This window comes from Protopterus annectens, chromosome 13.part0 (genome assembly GCF_019279795.1).
Source record: "Protopterus annectens isolate FY-2018-M chromosome 13.part0, PAN1.0, whole genome shotgun sequence".
Lineage (NCBI taxonomy): Eukaryota > Metazoa > Chordata > Ceratodontiformes > Protopteridae > Protopterus > Protopterus annectens.
In genome coordinates this window covers 368,615,901-368,632,824 of record NC_056747.1, presented here as the reverse complement: position 1 = coordinate 368,632,824, position 16,924 = coordinate 368,615,901, and the positions used below count along the sequence as shown (strand labels likewise).

Genomic DNA, 16,924 nt, shown 5'->3' with positions numbered 1-16,924 from the left:
GCCATTTTGTCTGCGGGGTGAGGGGATGAAAAGGCCTCCTTGAAGTTCTGTTCTTAGGTTAATGGGGTATGAACGGGCCAACTTCCTTTTTCCTGCATTAAAAGTTTCCTTAAACTTGGAATTGTCAAGAGCAGCAACTGGAGTGTTGGTGTCACTCAGAGTCAAAGTATGGCTCAGGAGTCTCTGGAGGCGGTCCATGTGTCTCCTCTTACATGTTCATCAAGTGTGTCTCCTTGGAGGGAAATCTTCTGAGGAGGCCAACACAGACGGAAACCAGTGTGGACCCAGAGCAGTGGTCATGCAGGTAGACCTCCTGTCCTTTGTGTGATTAAATGCTCTCACAGGCTCAAGGCAAGAGAAGCTTAAAATCTCTACAAGACACTGCCTTAGATACAAGCACATGATGAGGCTTCATAACAATGACTGCAGCAGTGGCACCTAGACTGGTGCAGACACTCACAATGACCTGGGAATTTCCAATCTAGAAAGCTCAACACTGACCTGCACCAGAGATGCACTGAGCAGATGTCTAGCCCCTACACCATGAATGTGAAGAAGACAAAAATGATGGCACTCTTTGCTACACCTCCTTAAAGCTGAGAACACAGACCTGAGTATTAACACAGATGGGACTGCTGTTGACCACAGCAATGAGCTGTCAACTGATACTGAAAGTACTGACACTGATGGCAGTGCTGATCCAGAAAGAACAGTCCTTGTTAACACAGGGGTCTGCAGCATGAAGCTGGTCAATGTCAAACTAATCAGCACCAGGACATGGGGCAGATAGGGAGGTCGGCAAGGAAGGCTGGGTGGAGCTACTCCTTTCTGGCCCTGAATAAGATGGGAACAGGAAAAAGCCAAACTTCAAAGGGACTGAAGCATGCCCCTAGAGAGTTTCTCAGTCATTCTGGGTGACAGAAATGCTGAAAAAAAACCCAACTTGGCAGAAAAGGGCCTAAATGAAAAACCTAGGTAAGGATCAACTCTGTAATGGAAGCAACATTATCTCTGCAATTGGTACCTAGAGCAGCACACTTTTCAACTACCTTTACTACATGTTTAGCCAGAACAAAATCAATGGAAATCTCCCAGTGCTCTATCCTATGGTGCTTGGGAGTTGAAGGATGGGAAGGAATACTCACTGAAGCCAGCAGACACCTTTATTTTATATTTTGATTATTCAGAACCATCTTTAAGTAAAACTCTCACTCCTTTTAATTTTGATGAACTGAAATGGTTTTAGGTGTCCCAAAAAAACAGGAGACCTTTCACAATTAACTTGTTATTCCTTGCTATAAGGGTCCTTCCATTTAATTAATTAAATTATTTAATTATCTTTTCAGGAAGCTTACTAGTAGTTAATCTAGCATGACAACCTACTGCTTCATAGCATCGTTGCTCAAGGTTCAGACCTTACTGGTTGACCTCGTGCAGATTTTCATGTTCTAGAGCAATTTATTAGCATAAACTTCCTGGCATGGCAAGTTAGTGACTGGATTTGCTAAAATCACGATTCCATTACAATATTCCTTAACACTATGTTAAAAAGGTGCAATTTCTTTTACCCCAACACTTCCATTTATTATAAATTATGAACTCCAAATCTAACAAACTTCAGTGTCAGCAAAACCAGTGAACTGTCATGTCAAGAAACTGGACATCAATAAATGACTGGCTACAAATGAATTAAAAGTCAGCAGATCAAGCAAATACTATAAAATGCAACACTGCTTTCCAGCATATCCTGCAAAATCCAGTAATACCCACCTGAAGGCTTTATAAACTGGCCGAAACCAGCACACATAGCTGCACGGACTGAAAAGAACTAGCCAGAGAACAGAAAATCCAAAATTGACACCACCACCACCTCCAATCCACCAAGCAAGGCAAGCGACAAGGTTCACTACAAGTGTAATACAGTACACTGCAGACAAAAGAAAAAAGAAACAGTTACACTGTCTGGAATACAATGTTAGCCAACTGCACCACACATAAAATATAGCCACTTTAGAGTATACCTCAAGAGTTGGACTGAAACTTACGGACTAGCTGAAGAGCCAAGCAGTTATGCGATGGAGAAAAACAATCATGCTGGGTCTATATCAGTTCATCGAAACCACAATTCAGTGAACTGCTGTTCAATGAACAAAAAACAGTGAACATTCACTTAAGCAAACATTCACATCAATGAATGTGTCACACAAGGAAAGGAGTTACTTGCCCAATATCGGAAAAATGCCCTTTCCCCCGCTGTAGTGCGATCTCGGATTTGGTATATACAAGTGCGCGCGCGCATGTGTGTGTGTGTGTGTGTGTGTGTGTGTGTGTGTGTGTGTGTATGAGTGAGGGGGGCAGCCCCTCCACCTGTGTGGGTTTAATATACTGTGGTGCATGTTATGGTGGGAATGTTGGGCAAGTAACTCCTTTCCCTATATAACGCATTCGCAGATGTGAATGTTCACTTAAATGAATGTTTGCTGTTTCCTGTTTTTTTGTTCATTGACAAACTGATATAGACCTAATCATACTTATAAAACCATCCAGCCATCAAAAGAACTGCATGGTTTGCAGCATAATTGGTAGTGGCTAGAATATCTTATGAAAATAGACACTATGATTATGTAATCCTCACCATTTTAAAACTATTCATCCACAACATACATCACTTTAGAGTGTCGTATCTGATGCACAAGTATACCACTGCAGATGAGGAGCCAAGTAATGTAAATCCAAATGTTCTTACTGTGTCCAGCCCAAAACAGAGCAGAACAGTTCTGTATGTTCCTACTCAACATTATGTACACTGCAGAAGACATCATGTACCCCTCAAACCACATTAGAATCTACTACACAGTGAGGTGTGTTGGGTGACCAGTACTCGCAACTAGGGAATCCTGCACCCCACGGCTTTACAACCAGACATTCCTGCCAAGACAGTTTTACAATCCTATCACTATCTTCATGACAGATGGCCTCATTCCTCTGCAGCAGATGGTTAGGTTGAGGCCCTGCATGGTCTTAATGGTAGTTACACTCATTTATTTACTTTAACCAGGTTGGTTGTTTAGTCCACAGACCATCAGCATACACTACCAGAGCCAGTGTGGCAGTTACATAGTTAAGCACAAAATTACGTTTTTTTAGAGATAACATAATAATGTCAGAACATACCAGTAAAAATATATGTACAAAATGTAATAGCTATCAAAGGATACAGAAATAAAATAGAGAGCAATAGTTCCTGCTAAAGTAGGCTCTGCTTGCCCTTTATTAGAGTGGATGCAAATGAGTTTCTCAAACTGCCAAGACATTTTTTTAAACACACATCTTTATTAAATTATCACTTATGTCATAGACAATCATATATTTACATAAAGGAAAACGCAACATTCAGCTGCAGACGTTAAACATCACTTATCTATACAGTCAAACATTACAAAGGTCATTCCATTCCTGCCTTCCCTTGAACCTCATTCCTATTCCAAAACATTATTCTGCATGTACTGTTCCCACAATTCCTATTTTCCTTGTAATCTGCTCCTACACATTTCTAAAGATCCCACTTCCAGTTGTTTTATCTCAGTTATTACATTCACTACTTCTAGTACAGTTGGTTTAGACTTTGATTTCCATTTTCTAGTAAATGCTTTTTTGGCAGCCACCAGAATTAAACTCGGCAAGGTCTTACTATGCCTAGGTAATTCCAATTCTGCATCATAGCTTCATTTCCTTATTACACCAATTTGCTCCCCCAGTATTTCTGTTAAAATAGTCTACAGGGAATTTTAAAAGTCTGCCAACTCATTACATTTCCAAAAAATATGTTCTCAATTGCCTCTTTCTGCCCTATTACACCTCCAACGTTTGCAGTCTACCTTAAGAAACATCAAAGAGTACCTATGCAAACACTTCCAAGCAAAGATCCTGAGTAGTCTAGACTTTGTTGCATATTTGAGAGCCATACATATATCCCCCATTGTCTCTTTGTGAATTGCTTATCCAGTCTCTCTTCCCAATCCTTTCTAAACTTCTCCAATTGATTCCTATAGTTACCATGCAATATTTTATATACCCTACTAATTATTCATTTTTAACAGCAGCTTCTGTTCTAGTCTCTACTAAAAACTCTACCAGTGCTGGTCTTTCCCTTGGGATCCCCCTACTTCTTTCTTTTTGCCTGTACCTGGATGGCAATCCTTGATAGGGAAGGCAATCTCTAGCCTGCAGTCCAAATGAATTCTTGGCATCTTCCCATTCTATCATCTTTCCCTCTCTAGTTATTTGCTCCCAATACCTTGGGTTCCTTTGCCAGTTTTCTCCAGTAAATTCCAGTCCCCTCTTGCCTATTCTCTGTACTCCTAATTGCAGTCATCCTTATTGGCAGAATCTCCTTTCTCCATCCCTGTGTTGGCTTAATTCTCAGAATACTTTCTGCTACTTTATGAATATAAAATTCTGTATGGTATGTACATCTGAAATCCCAGTCTCTCTTTTTCTTGAGCTTCCCCCATTTCATTATCATCATCTTTCCACTATGAATTATAGTTTTCTGCTTGCGCTATGTCTAGGAGCCTTAGCTGTGCTGCTCTGAAATATCCCTTCATATCAGGTAATCCCAAACTATGTTGTACTATTGGCAGGATCAACTTATCCTATTTGAATCTTGCCCTCTTCCTCTCCCAGATAAAATCATCGGACTATTAATTGCAATCCACAACTTCTCCTTCTTCTTCTTTCGGCTTTTCCCAGTTAGGGGTCACCACAGCGGATCACCTGTCCGCTCATGATTGGCAGTGGGGTTTTTACAGTGTCGATTTGCCAGCCCGGCACCCAACCTTCCACAGAAGGCACACACACACACACACACACACACACACACACACACACACACACACACACACACACACACACACACCTAGGGCCACGTTATAGTGTCCAATCCACCTACAGCATGTCTTTGGGATGTGGGAGGAAACCGGAGCACTCTGAGGAAACCCACACAACCACAGGGAGGACATGCAGACTCTGCACAGAAGGCACCCCAGCCGAGGATCGAACCGGAGAACCTCTTGCTGTGAGGCGGCAACACTAACCGCTGCACCACTGTAGCCGCCCAATCCACAACTTCTCCTCTGGTTGATAAAAATATACTTGACCTGTGTATAAAACCACAAGGACTAAAACATTTTCAATGCTTGTATCTTGCTATCTCTATCTATAAAACAGAGCTTCCAATTTCTCTGTTGTCATTTGTTTAGAGTCTTCCCACAAAACCTTAGCTGCCATAACAGAATTCTTATTAATCCATATTTTTAAGTACTTCATTTTACCATGTTCCCATAAATATGGTTATTGCTGAACCGAACTGTGTGTGGGTACATAGTTTATAGCTACTGCTTTTGTTTTATTTTCATTAATTTTGTATCCTGATAAGACTTGAAAACATATCTGAATGATCCACAACACAGAAATGTCCTTTTCTGGTTTTATCAGGTATAAAATATCATCATCTGCAAATAAAGCCAGCTTTTCCTGATTAAAATACCAATTATATCCTTGAATTTCTGAGTCCCTTATTTTCTTTGCCAATGGTTCTAAACATAATGCAAATAACAAAGGGGAAAGAGGACACCCCTGTCTGGTTCATCTGCTAAAACAGAACTCATCACAGAGGAATCCCTCACTTTAATTTTTGCCTCCAATCCCCCAAATATCTCCTAATCAACCTTATAATTTTATCAGGAAATGCAAATGGTTCCACTGCTCTACTGAAAATCCCATCTTACTCTGATAAATGCTTTCTCGGCATCGAGACGCACCAACAACAGTGGTATTTTCTTACATGTTCCTTCTCTCTGGTTCATCACTGTTCTACTGACATTGTCAAATGTTTGCCTCCCCTCCAAAAAACCACACTGATCCATATCAATTTGGCATCGTCTTTGCCATTCTTTTAGCCATTATAGATATAATTAGATTATAATTGTGGTTTAGAATCAAAATGGACATGCAAAGCTGGATCTGAAGGGTCTTTACCATCTTTAGGTATTACAGCTGCCATTGCTTTCGTGCAGGATGTTGGTGCTTCTCCTCCTTTAAAACACTGTTAAACAAAACTTTCTAGATCTTTATCATTTTTCTTCCCTCCTAGCTTCTAAACTTCCACAGGAATACCATCTATTCCCGGGGGCTTTCCTGTAGATTGGTTATATATCACGATTTTTATCTCATCTCCTCTTATCCTTACTGTTAGTAATTGAGCCTCATCTACTTCAAACCTTAGCATATTTAATTCTTTTACAAACATTTCCAATCGCACTTCTTCTTTATTTGCACATTTCTCAGCTTTATACACATTTTCATAAAAGTTCTGAAATACTTCTAATACCTCTACAAGACCTCTGGTTAATTCCTTGTAATAGGCTCCCTAAGCTTTACAACAACCCTTCTACTTTCCGTTGACTGAGCCAATGTGCTCTGGAATTACTATCAAAAAGCAGTTGCTTAACAGCAATTTTTCTAAACTCATGCATATTTTCAAGGCAGTCCCTTATTTTCTCTTTATCACTCTTCAATTGTACCTCTTCATGTTCTGCGAGATCCTCCTATTCTGCAATGCTTAAACTTTTGTCAGTCCCTCTAAATAATTCTTATTACTTCTTAACTATATCTCTTATTTCCACCCTGTTTTTAAACTCCACTTTCACTTTACCTCATTCCCTAGCTATATTTTCAGAAGAAATTTCTATCTTCTCTAATAACTCCAAAATAATTTCCACTAACCATTTCTTAAATTCCTCTGATTTTAAAAGACAGGCGGGGAAGCACAAGTGTCTCATTTTATTTCATTACCCTGCATTTTTACTTTAGTTATAGCTTGTGCGTGATCTAAAATATTTACTGGATGCATATCAAAATTTTCAATTAAGTGCACATGTTCCTGTGAAATATAATTTCTGTCTAACCTACCCCAGTATTTGTACCTTGGGGATTAAAAAAGGTATATTCTCACAATAACGTTCCATCTGTGTTGTACATTTTCATTCTTCCTCAACTGACGGGTTCCCATCTGAGACTCGGATCAGAGTTTGGGCCTTCTTGGATCTGACTATGCCACTTCAACCAGATCATCAGATCCAAGAACTCTTGAGCTCTTCCCTTTACCTATAATGTCCCTCTAACGTTACAAACCTCAAATCAAGGTTGCTGCCACTAGATATAAAGGGACAACCTGTTATATAAATTAACAAAGGCTGAAAGGAAAAAGGAAGCTGGGGCTCAACCAAGGATCAGAGGTTCCTGTACAACTCTTAGATCTTTCCAGAAGAAAAGAGAGGGGCAGGTGGGCGGGAAGTTGAGGAAGAATGAAAATAGACAATACAGATGGAACATAATGGTGAGTATGTAACTTTTTTATCTGATGCTGTCTTTTCATTTATTCTTCAACTGATGGGACAGAGTCCCCAGCTACTGTAACCTTGGGAGGCCCTCATGGAAGGATATTCTACGTACTGGAGAGTCAAAGGCCGCTTTGTTCCTGGAAATCATATCTAACTTGTAATGAGTAATAAAGGTGTGAGAATTAGTCCAAGTTGCAGCTGTGCACATGTCATCTAGAGAAGCCCTTGATCAAAAGGCTGAAGAAATTGCCACAGACCTCATGGAATGAACCCTAGCAGGCTTGGGCAAGGATAGACCTTTTTGTTACCATAAACAAAGGAAATACATTCAGTTAACCATTTAGTTAATGTAATTTTGGATACTAGTTTGCCCAGTCTGTTAGGAGAAAATGAAACAAACAGCTGGTCAGCTTTCCTGTTATCTTTGGTTTTGTGAAGATAAATCAAAGTTGCCTATGCACATCCAAAATGTGGAGCAGATACTCTCCTTTATTTGAAAAGTTAGGAAAGAAACCTGGTACATTAATGATTTGGCTTATGCTGGACACAGAAGCTACCTTAGGCAAAAAAGATGAATTTGCTAGCATGGATACCCTGCCTTTGTGAAAAACTGGGTAAGGAGACTTAGTAGACAGAGCCTGGAGTTTGGGTACTCATCTAGATGATGTGACAGTGACCAGAAAAATGGTTTTCTAGGATAACAATTTTAGTTCTGCTTTGACTGAAGAGTTGAAAGGAGCTTGTGTCAAGGCCTGAAGCATGACAGTTAAATCCCAAGGAGGAGAAGGATCCTTTAATGGGGGTTTAAGTAAAGAGGTTCTCTTGAGAAAGGCTTTACATAGTTTAGAAGAAGCTAAGGTAGAGTTATTTTCACCCAGGTGGAAACTAGAAATGGCAGCAAACTGCACTTTAATTAAGGTGCTAGTATTTCTGCTATTAAAAATTGAAGCGAAAAATTTAAAGCTTGATCTTCACAGGTGCTGAAAAAGTGTCCAGGTCATAGCTTAGGGCCCAGAAAACTAATTTCTATTTACTTTTGTAAACCCTTCTAGTAGAAGCTTTTTGAGAAGACTGTACATCGGCTAGACCTCAAAGAATGATTGCCCCCAAAATGCTCAGCTACTGTAAACAACCACTCCACAAGGGCTTATATTACTTCCAGAACTGGTGTATTTGAAATGAACAACACTGCTTAATCATGAAACGTAAAATACTGTCAAATGACCTCTGTGACCAGCGTTGCAACATATCTTACCAAGTAATGGAATATTGTATAAAACAAATAATTATCAAATGAAAATTAAAACAAAATATGCTTAATCTGAGCGCTTACATCCCTCCACATATATTGGGACTTCACCAGAGATTAAAAAAAAAAAAATCATCATCACGTCACTTTCTATAAAACAACTCACCCAATGATGCATACTTCCTCTTAAAGGTATACTCACATAAATGCATAACATACAAAGCATAAAATAACAATCTAAAAATGTCTTTCCTTTTACGAAATACATGTAAAAAATTCCTAAACCTATACACATTTAATTTTAACTGCTCAAGTTAAAAACCTTATCTTAAAGCTATGCAAAAGGGCTGTAAGTAAATAAACAAGGACATGAAAAAATACAAATCTTTTAAATAAATGTATATATAAGCTTTAAAATGGGCATAATAGATATCATTTTGTTAAACCCATAGGGACCAGCAGCATTTAACTTGACCTACCAAGTAAGTACCCTGACTTACAACCAAATTTTTCATGATCCTCCCCTAAGTCTTCTCTAACCATTTCTAACCCAAAAAAACTTAAAACTATGACCATCACACAAATGCATACTTTCCATAAGGCATTAGTTTGAAGCAGTTTCTTGACTGCATAATAATGTTCATACATGTGATCTTTGAAAGCCCTCCTAATAAACTTAAGAAAATGCCAGCAATCTTTATAAATGGGTTGGTCGCTGTGAATAGCACAGATTATAATTCTAAAATGGAATCTTTGCTCCTAACTAATCAATAAGAGGAAGTATCCATTAACCAGGTGAATTCAGCATATAGGAAAGTTGATCTTTTATTAAATTATTTATTAATGCAGGAACAAATCACAAACAATGAATTTAACTATGTTAGTATTACATATCCTAGACTACCGAGGATATTCAGTATTCCCAAAATCCATAAAAGTCAGCCTGTGCACCCTATAGTTGATGTCAAGGGTTCAAAAATGAGTACAGAGGCTACATTTGTTGATGTAAAGACATCCTTAGCCAGGAAAGTCGCATATATATATATATATATATATATATATATATATATATATATATATACACACACACACACACACATACATATATAGATTCCTGGGATTATCTCAAGAGTATTAGGAGTGATACATTCATTGAGGAGTTCATTTTGGTTACTACAGATGTTAAAAGATCTGTTTTCCGTCATTCCTCATGAAATAGCGATGCGTGGTTCTAAGTAACTAACTGGAGTTAAGACATCAAGTTGATTGATGTCTTTAGGGATTTTATGGAGGTGATTTTCGACAATAATTGTATCTTTTTCAACGGTATGATTTACAAGCAGAGAGCAGGTATGGCCATGGATGCAACCTGTGCCCTACATCTGCACATATAATTATGGCCTATTGGAAGCAAATATGTTTTCAAATCAGGCTAATCAGGATTCAAGGACACTCTATGGCCAATACCTAGATGATGTGGTAATATTTTGGAAGGACACAGAATGAGAATGAAAGGATTTTTCCCTACATTCATAGTACCACAGATTTTTTCAAAGTTTACACTAGGGTATTCAATTGATTCCATAAATTATTTAGATGTCAAGATCACCAAGGACAGGGTCGGAAAGAAATTTATATCCAACATTTATCAAAAAACGACGCATTCAAACAATCTTCTTCATTTTAATAGTTGCTATCCCCATCAAAAAAAGATGTTTGGTTAGGGGCAATTGGTAAGACTGTGCCGCATGATATCCAACTCAGACTTATTTCATGTGGAATGAGACAAATTAAGATCTTAGTAAGAACAGGTTATCCAATTGATTTTCTTACCAACGTCTTTGAGGGAAAAAAACAGGAAAAGGGTTGCAGGATTATTTCCCTCATCCCTCACTATTAAGTAACACAGAAGTGTCAGTTAACATTAACAATAAGGTGTCAAATTTCAACTATACTACTCACATACAATAGGGATGTTGACAGCATTTCACAGGTTATTAAAATAACTGGAAAGTTTTTGAAATGGGTTAACTCCAAGGTTTTAGAAAGTGGTCCCTGCATTATGTACATGAAAGACTTGTGTATCAAGAACTCTATATAAAGACTATGGGCAGCCATGGACACCCATACCAATAATCACAGAAAAATGGTAATGTTTAAATTTATTTATTTTTATTTATTTATTTTAACCACCCGCAGTGGTGGTGCTGCGGTAGCGTTGTCGCCTCAAAGTAAGACGCTGTCCGGTTCAATTCTCAGCTAAAGCGTCTTCTGCGTGGAGACATGCGTGAATGGGCGTACCTTCGTTGAAGGTTGTGCATCAGGCCTGGCAAGCCGGTACGTAAAAATCAACTGCCAATCATTAGCGGACTGGAGTTCCGCTGTGGCGACCCCTAACTGGGAAAAGCTGAAAAACACAAACAAACAAACATTTTACATTTGTTAACCGGGGGTGTCTGACTGAGCCGAAAAGGCCCTTTTTCAGCAGAGGCCCGGGGAGAAAAGCTCCACAAAGAAAAATTACAGACACATTTAGTTATTTAGACATGATCAGTATACACACAAATTACAAGAGACATGTTTTTACAGTGGTATGCGGCACAAACAGTTACAGTGGAGAGAACAAACAAAAAAATATTAATTTTAAAAATAAAGGTAATTAATAGACTTGTGGTGTACAGCTGAAATTTGAAGCATAGGTAGAATACATACATACTACACAGGTACAGTACATACATTGTAGATTAGTCAGTGTTTGTGAGTAAGATTGAAAACTATTATCAAGTGCTCTAGATTTAGTATGTATATGTTATCTGCTTTCACGAGCCTGGAGAGCAATCATGGCACTGCCAACTTTGCTTGAGATGCTGCCTGATGAGGACTTTAAAGGAGGCTTTGGATGATGTGTTTTGAATGCTAGCAGGGACAGAGTTCCATTTTTAGCCACTGAACTACTATATAGTGCATCTCCAAAGCTATTGTAGCTGTTGGTGACTTCTAGTAGTAGTCTGCTTGATGATCTAAGAGGCCTTTTGGCTGAGTGATGTTGTACTAGGTTTTTGAGGGCAGGACACTTATTGGGGAGGTAACAGAATGACAGAGGCAGAGCTGATTGTAGGTTAGGAGGTTGGGCAGTTCATGCCAGTGGAGCTGACTCAAAGCAGTACAGTGATGAGTTCTATATGAGCAATTTGCAGCAAAGTGGGCAATTCTGTTATAGCAGGCATCCATTTTGCTTAGTTCAGCTTTGTTGAGATTAGTCAGAATGGGAGATGCATAGAGTAGGGTGGATAGAAGTTAGGAGCGAGCAATGGCTGATCTTGTGTTGTTGGTAAAAAATGGTTTGATACGGTAGAGTGACCCCAGTTTGGCATGTACTTTTTTAATAGTTAAGTTGAGATGACTATCAAATTTTAGGTGGGAGTCTATGGTTATTCCCAATAGCTTAGCCTGTGCCACTGGGGCAATTGGAGTAGCATTTGTGGAGTAGATACTGAATTGACTGTTAGCGTTTTTGTTAGAACTGGTTATAATTATAAGCTGAGTTTTCTTTGGATTGAGGATAAATTGGGCTTTGGTAAGGTAGTTTTCAACGTCAGAGAATGTTAGCTGAGTTGTATGCAGGAGGGTGGGAATGTTTTGTGCAGCACAGATTAAGGTAGTGTCATCTGCATACTGAATTATAGATGCATGCTGTGTGGAGGTATGGAGGTCATTTGTGAAGACTGTGAATAGTAGTGGTCCTAAGATAGAACCCTGTGGGACTCCTATAGTCATGGGCAGCTGAGGAGAGAGAGCATTTCCCATTTCACAGCTTGGTACCTGTCAATTAAGTAGCTTTGGAACCAGGTAAGAGTGGAATTTGATAGATGATATTGGTTTAGTTTGTTTAGCAGGATTTGGTGTGAGACTTTCTCAAATGCTTTGGACATATCCAAAAAAAGAGTTGACACTTGTAGGCCTTCATTTTGAGATGGTTTACTGTGTCTGTGAAGCAGAGGAGGGCCCTAGTGGTACTATGGGCAGGTCTGAAACCATGGTGAGTAGGTTACTATATGTTGCTGTCTAGGAGATAGTTTAGAATCTGGGTATGGATGCATTTTTCTAGGATTTTGGCCAGGGGGGAGAGTAAAGCAATGGGTCTGTAGTTATTAAGTTCAGTGCAGGTCCCGCCTTTATGTATGGGTGTTACATAGGATATTTTCCAGAGTTTGGGCACATAGTTTTCAACAATTGATCTGTTTATGAGAGTGGAGACTGGGATAGCAATAGCATCTACTGTGAGTTTCGAGGAATAGCTGGGGAGTAGGTCGGCTGCTGTTGATGAGGTTTTTAGTTTGGAGAGCATGCTTTTGATTGAAGTGGTGGAAACTGTTTTGAGGGTAAAGCTTGTATTAGTGTTATTTGTGTTGGGGGGGATAGTGAGGAAGGAACTGTCCTGTGATACTAAGGATAAAACTGAGTTCACAAAGTGGGAGCTGAATTGTGTTTCGATGGGAACTTTAGTGTCAGGGATGGTTGGTTTGGGGGTAGCCTTTTGGGTGGATTTTAGTAGCTGGTTGAAATTTTTCCAAATGTTTTGCGGGTTGTGTTGGTATTTAGTTTGTAATGTTGTATAGTAGGATTTTTTGTCCAGCCTAATGCATTTTTTTGCACGGTTGCACAGTTCTTGGTACTTAGTTAGGCTTTATGTTTCTTTGTTTTTTTTTTATAGTAAAGCCAGGCAGTGTCTCTGGACTTGAGGATTTGTTTGGTTTTTTTACTGAGCCAGGGGTTTGCAGAGGTTCTAACCTTGATTTTGCACAATGGAGCAACAGTGTCTAGGTGTTGTAGAAATGTTTTGTTGAAATATGTTACAGCTTGGTCAAGTGGGAGGGTTTTCAGGGGGGTCCAATCACAGTTACAGAGTAAAGTATTGAGGACCTCAGGAGAGAATTTTTTTGTGTTTCTAGTGGATATATAGTTAGTGGTTTTGCATATGCTTGTTCTACTACGTATAAAGTATATTATGTTGTGGTCACTTAAGGTGTCTGGGAGACTGCCTGTGTGAGGGTACAATGTGGGGTTGTTAGTTAGGACCCAGTCAAGGATGGATTCCCTTTTAGATTTTTTATCACATCTAGTTGGAATTTGGACTAGCTGCTGGTAGCAATGGAGATTTATTAGATTACTTGGTGGTTTTGATATACAGGTGAACCAATCTAGGTTGAAGTCCCCCAGAATAAGGGTTTCTTGTGAGTATGTGGAAGAACACCAGGATAAGAAGTCTTCAATGTTATCAGGTGTATTACCAGGTGTAATACAGATCACAATTGTGGTGATGACCTTTTTAGGGTGAAGTTGAAGTTGTGAGATAAGTATGTCCCAATTATTGGGGGAGGGGTAGGAGTTTGGTAATTGATGGACAGTTAAGTTGGACTTTTACAGTAAGGCAGTTCCACCCCCTTTACAAAGTGGTCTGTCTTGTCTAATGATATTGTAGCTGGTAGGGAGAACTTCTAAGTTAGCTACGTTTTTATTTAGCCAGGTTTCTGTTAAAGGAACTATGTCTGGGGAGTAGTGTGCTATTGTGGCCTGGAGTTCAGGTATTTTATTTTTGATAATTCTAATATTAATATTTAGCATTAAATTATGGTTGGTTTTGCTGCTGTTGTTGATTTGCCCAGGGATGAAAAAAAGTGGGGGTGTTATGTTCTGACATTTGTGTTGGACAGGATGGATTTGGGCCTGGGTTGGGGTGGATATCCCCACTTATGGTGAGCCTGGAGTTAAAATGGTTATACAGATGTTGGAGTTTGGTGAGGAGTGTGAGAAAGTACTGTGTTTTTTTGGAGTAGGAATGAGAGCATATGTGTTTAGTTCTGAATTGGTCCGTTATGTAGTTCTTGAATAACTGTGGGCAGATATTATTATAATGTGTGGTGTCTGTATACGAGAGTGCAAAATGTAGTGTTGTGCTACTAAGTTTAGGGATATTGCTAGAGTGATAACTTGTGGTGTAGTAAAGAATTGTGAGAAGACAGACTAGACTTAGTTGTGTGATAGTCATGGTTATAAAGTTTAAGTTGTTTCTAGGTGGGGGGTCTGAATAGGAATTACAGGGTTGCACTATATGTGGATGGGGAAGTAGTGTGGGTGATGTAAAAAATGCCTAGTGGGAATGAGAGTAATTGGGAGTATTTTGTGTGGAGCAAGTTGGTGTGGTATAATGTGATATGACTTGAGGAACTGTGATTGGTGGAGGTGATACGAGGGTGAGCTGTGGGTGTGGCTGTGATTACTATAAATGTAGAGGTAGTGGGAGCGGGAGGGAATAGAGGGCAGGGGAGCGGAGAGAGCCCGAGCGTTACCGAGGGCAAACGGAGCGGGGCAGAGCCAACCAAGACAAGAGAAAAACGTAAGTATTACTTTACAAATCTGAATACTTTAAACAAATTCCTGAGGTCTAACGGCTTACCGGCAGGCAGAATGTAATTGCTGAAGAGCACTTGTGTCCTAGTGGTTGACTAGAAATTTAAAGATGGCTCCATGCTCAGCAGGATTCTAATATAGACTTTGTATTGGGGGAGAGAGATAGCACAAGGGGTGTAAAGAAACCGGAGAGGCAAACAGTGAAGGCCTCAGGGGGAGAAAGTAATAATTCAAACTACCTGTAAAGTGAAGGAGAGAAGAGACAGCAAAGTTTATTAAAGTTGGGAGTGTGTCTTCACATTGACTTGCTGATTAGTAACCAGTACGTGCACAGATTAGAGCAGGGAGATACATTAGCAATGAAGTGGAATGTACAGAGATGCAAATAAACAGTTGGGCCTCCAAGTGATACAAAGTAAGGCAGAAAGCACTGAGAGGGCTGTTTGATGGTTAATTTAGTCACAGGGATGTGAATTAAATGTATACTGTCTATTGGACAGTTAGGATTACTGTACTAGTGGGGGGGGGCACAAGGCTACAACAGTCAGTTTTATTAGCAAGCTGAGAACTACTAAGAAATACTGCTAATGTAATAGCTTCCCTCTCATAAAACATACAAGTAGAATGCCTGGGTGGACTGACCCTGCCCTTGAGGCTCAAAATGTATATCCTTGTTTAGTTTGCAGTACTGATTCCTTCTTATACTGTATGGGTGGAGTAGTAGCCGCAGACTGCAGATTTGCTCAAGTGTGCTCTGAAGAGAGAGAGAGAAAAAAAAAGAGAGGATGAAGCTAGTAGAAAGAGACAAAGACAGGTCAAAGGAAGTAATGAGGAGATAGGTGGGAGTAAAGATACAAATCTGAGGATAGTTTGGATAAAGCAGGAGAAAAGATGCTACTGCTACAGTTTCAGAGTGCTTCAACAGTAACCACACACTTAGTTTGGAAACAGGTTAATAAATCATGCAGAATACATTTATCAGCCAATTATCCTGTGCATACTAGAAAAAGGAAAATGAATACAACAGCACAGCTGAAGCAGTAGTATAGACAACTGTAGTGCTAAATCAGTAAATACTGTTTCTAACTCTAAGACTAGGTCAATTAGATTTACATTACAGTTATAACAGCAGTTTTAGTAGCATAGACAACATAGCTGCAGTGGTAGTGTCAGTAAAAACACAATTCCTGAATAACCGAATCAACCAGTTAAATAAACAAATAAGCAGATCAGTAGTCATGAATCAGAAAAATGAATACTAGTTGTATAGATCTAAATACAGCAAAAAGTAAGTATTACTTTACAAATCTGAACACTTTTAAAAGAAATTCCTGAGGTCTAATGGCTTACCAGCTAGCAAAATATAATTGCTGAAGAGCACTTGTGTCCTGGTGAGAGACTAGAAATTTAAAGAAGGCTCCATGCTCAGCAGGATTCTAATATAGACTTTGTATTGGGGGAGGGAGATAGCACAAGGGGTGTAAACCAGGTGGAATGCAAAGAAACCAGAGAGGCAATCAGTGGACATCAGTGAAGGCCTCAGAGGGGGTAAGTAATAATTCAAACTACCTGTAAAGTGAAGGAGAGAAGAGACAGCAAAGTTTATTAAGGTTGGGAGTGTGTCTTCACATTGACTTGCTGATTAGTAACCAGTTTGTGCACAGATTAGAGTAGGGAGATACATTAGCAATGAAGGGGAAAGTATATAGATGCAAATAAACAGGTGGGCCTCCAAGTGATACAAACTAAGGCAGAAAGGACTGAGAGGGCTGCTTGATGGTTAATTTAGTCACAGGGATCTGAATTAAATGTATACGGTCTACTGGACAGTTAGGATTACTGTACTAGTGGGGGGGGGACA

At 39.4% G+C, this 16,924-nt stretch overlaps 1 protein-coding gene across 1 annotated transcript in view; it reads right to left on the bottom strand.

Moving 5' to 3' along the window:
- The window catches only part of SCAMP4 (secretory carrier membrane protein 4), a 588,202-nt gene that overhangs the window by 256,876 nt on the left and 314,402 nt on the right, over positions 1-16,924 (bottom strand). The window contains exon 4 of the mRNA XM_044053975.1: positions 1,771-1,927. Coding sequence (XP_043909910.1) covers positions 1,771-1,927 — 157 coding nt within the window. The remainder of the gene's footprint in view (positions 1-1,770; positions 1,928-16,924) is intronic.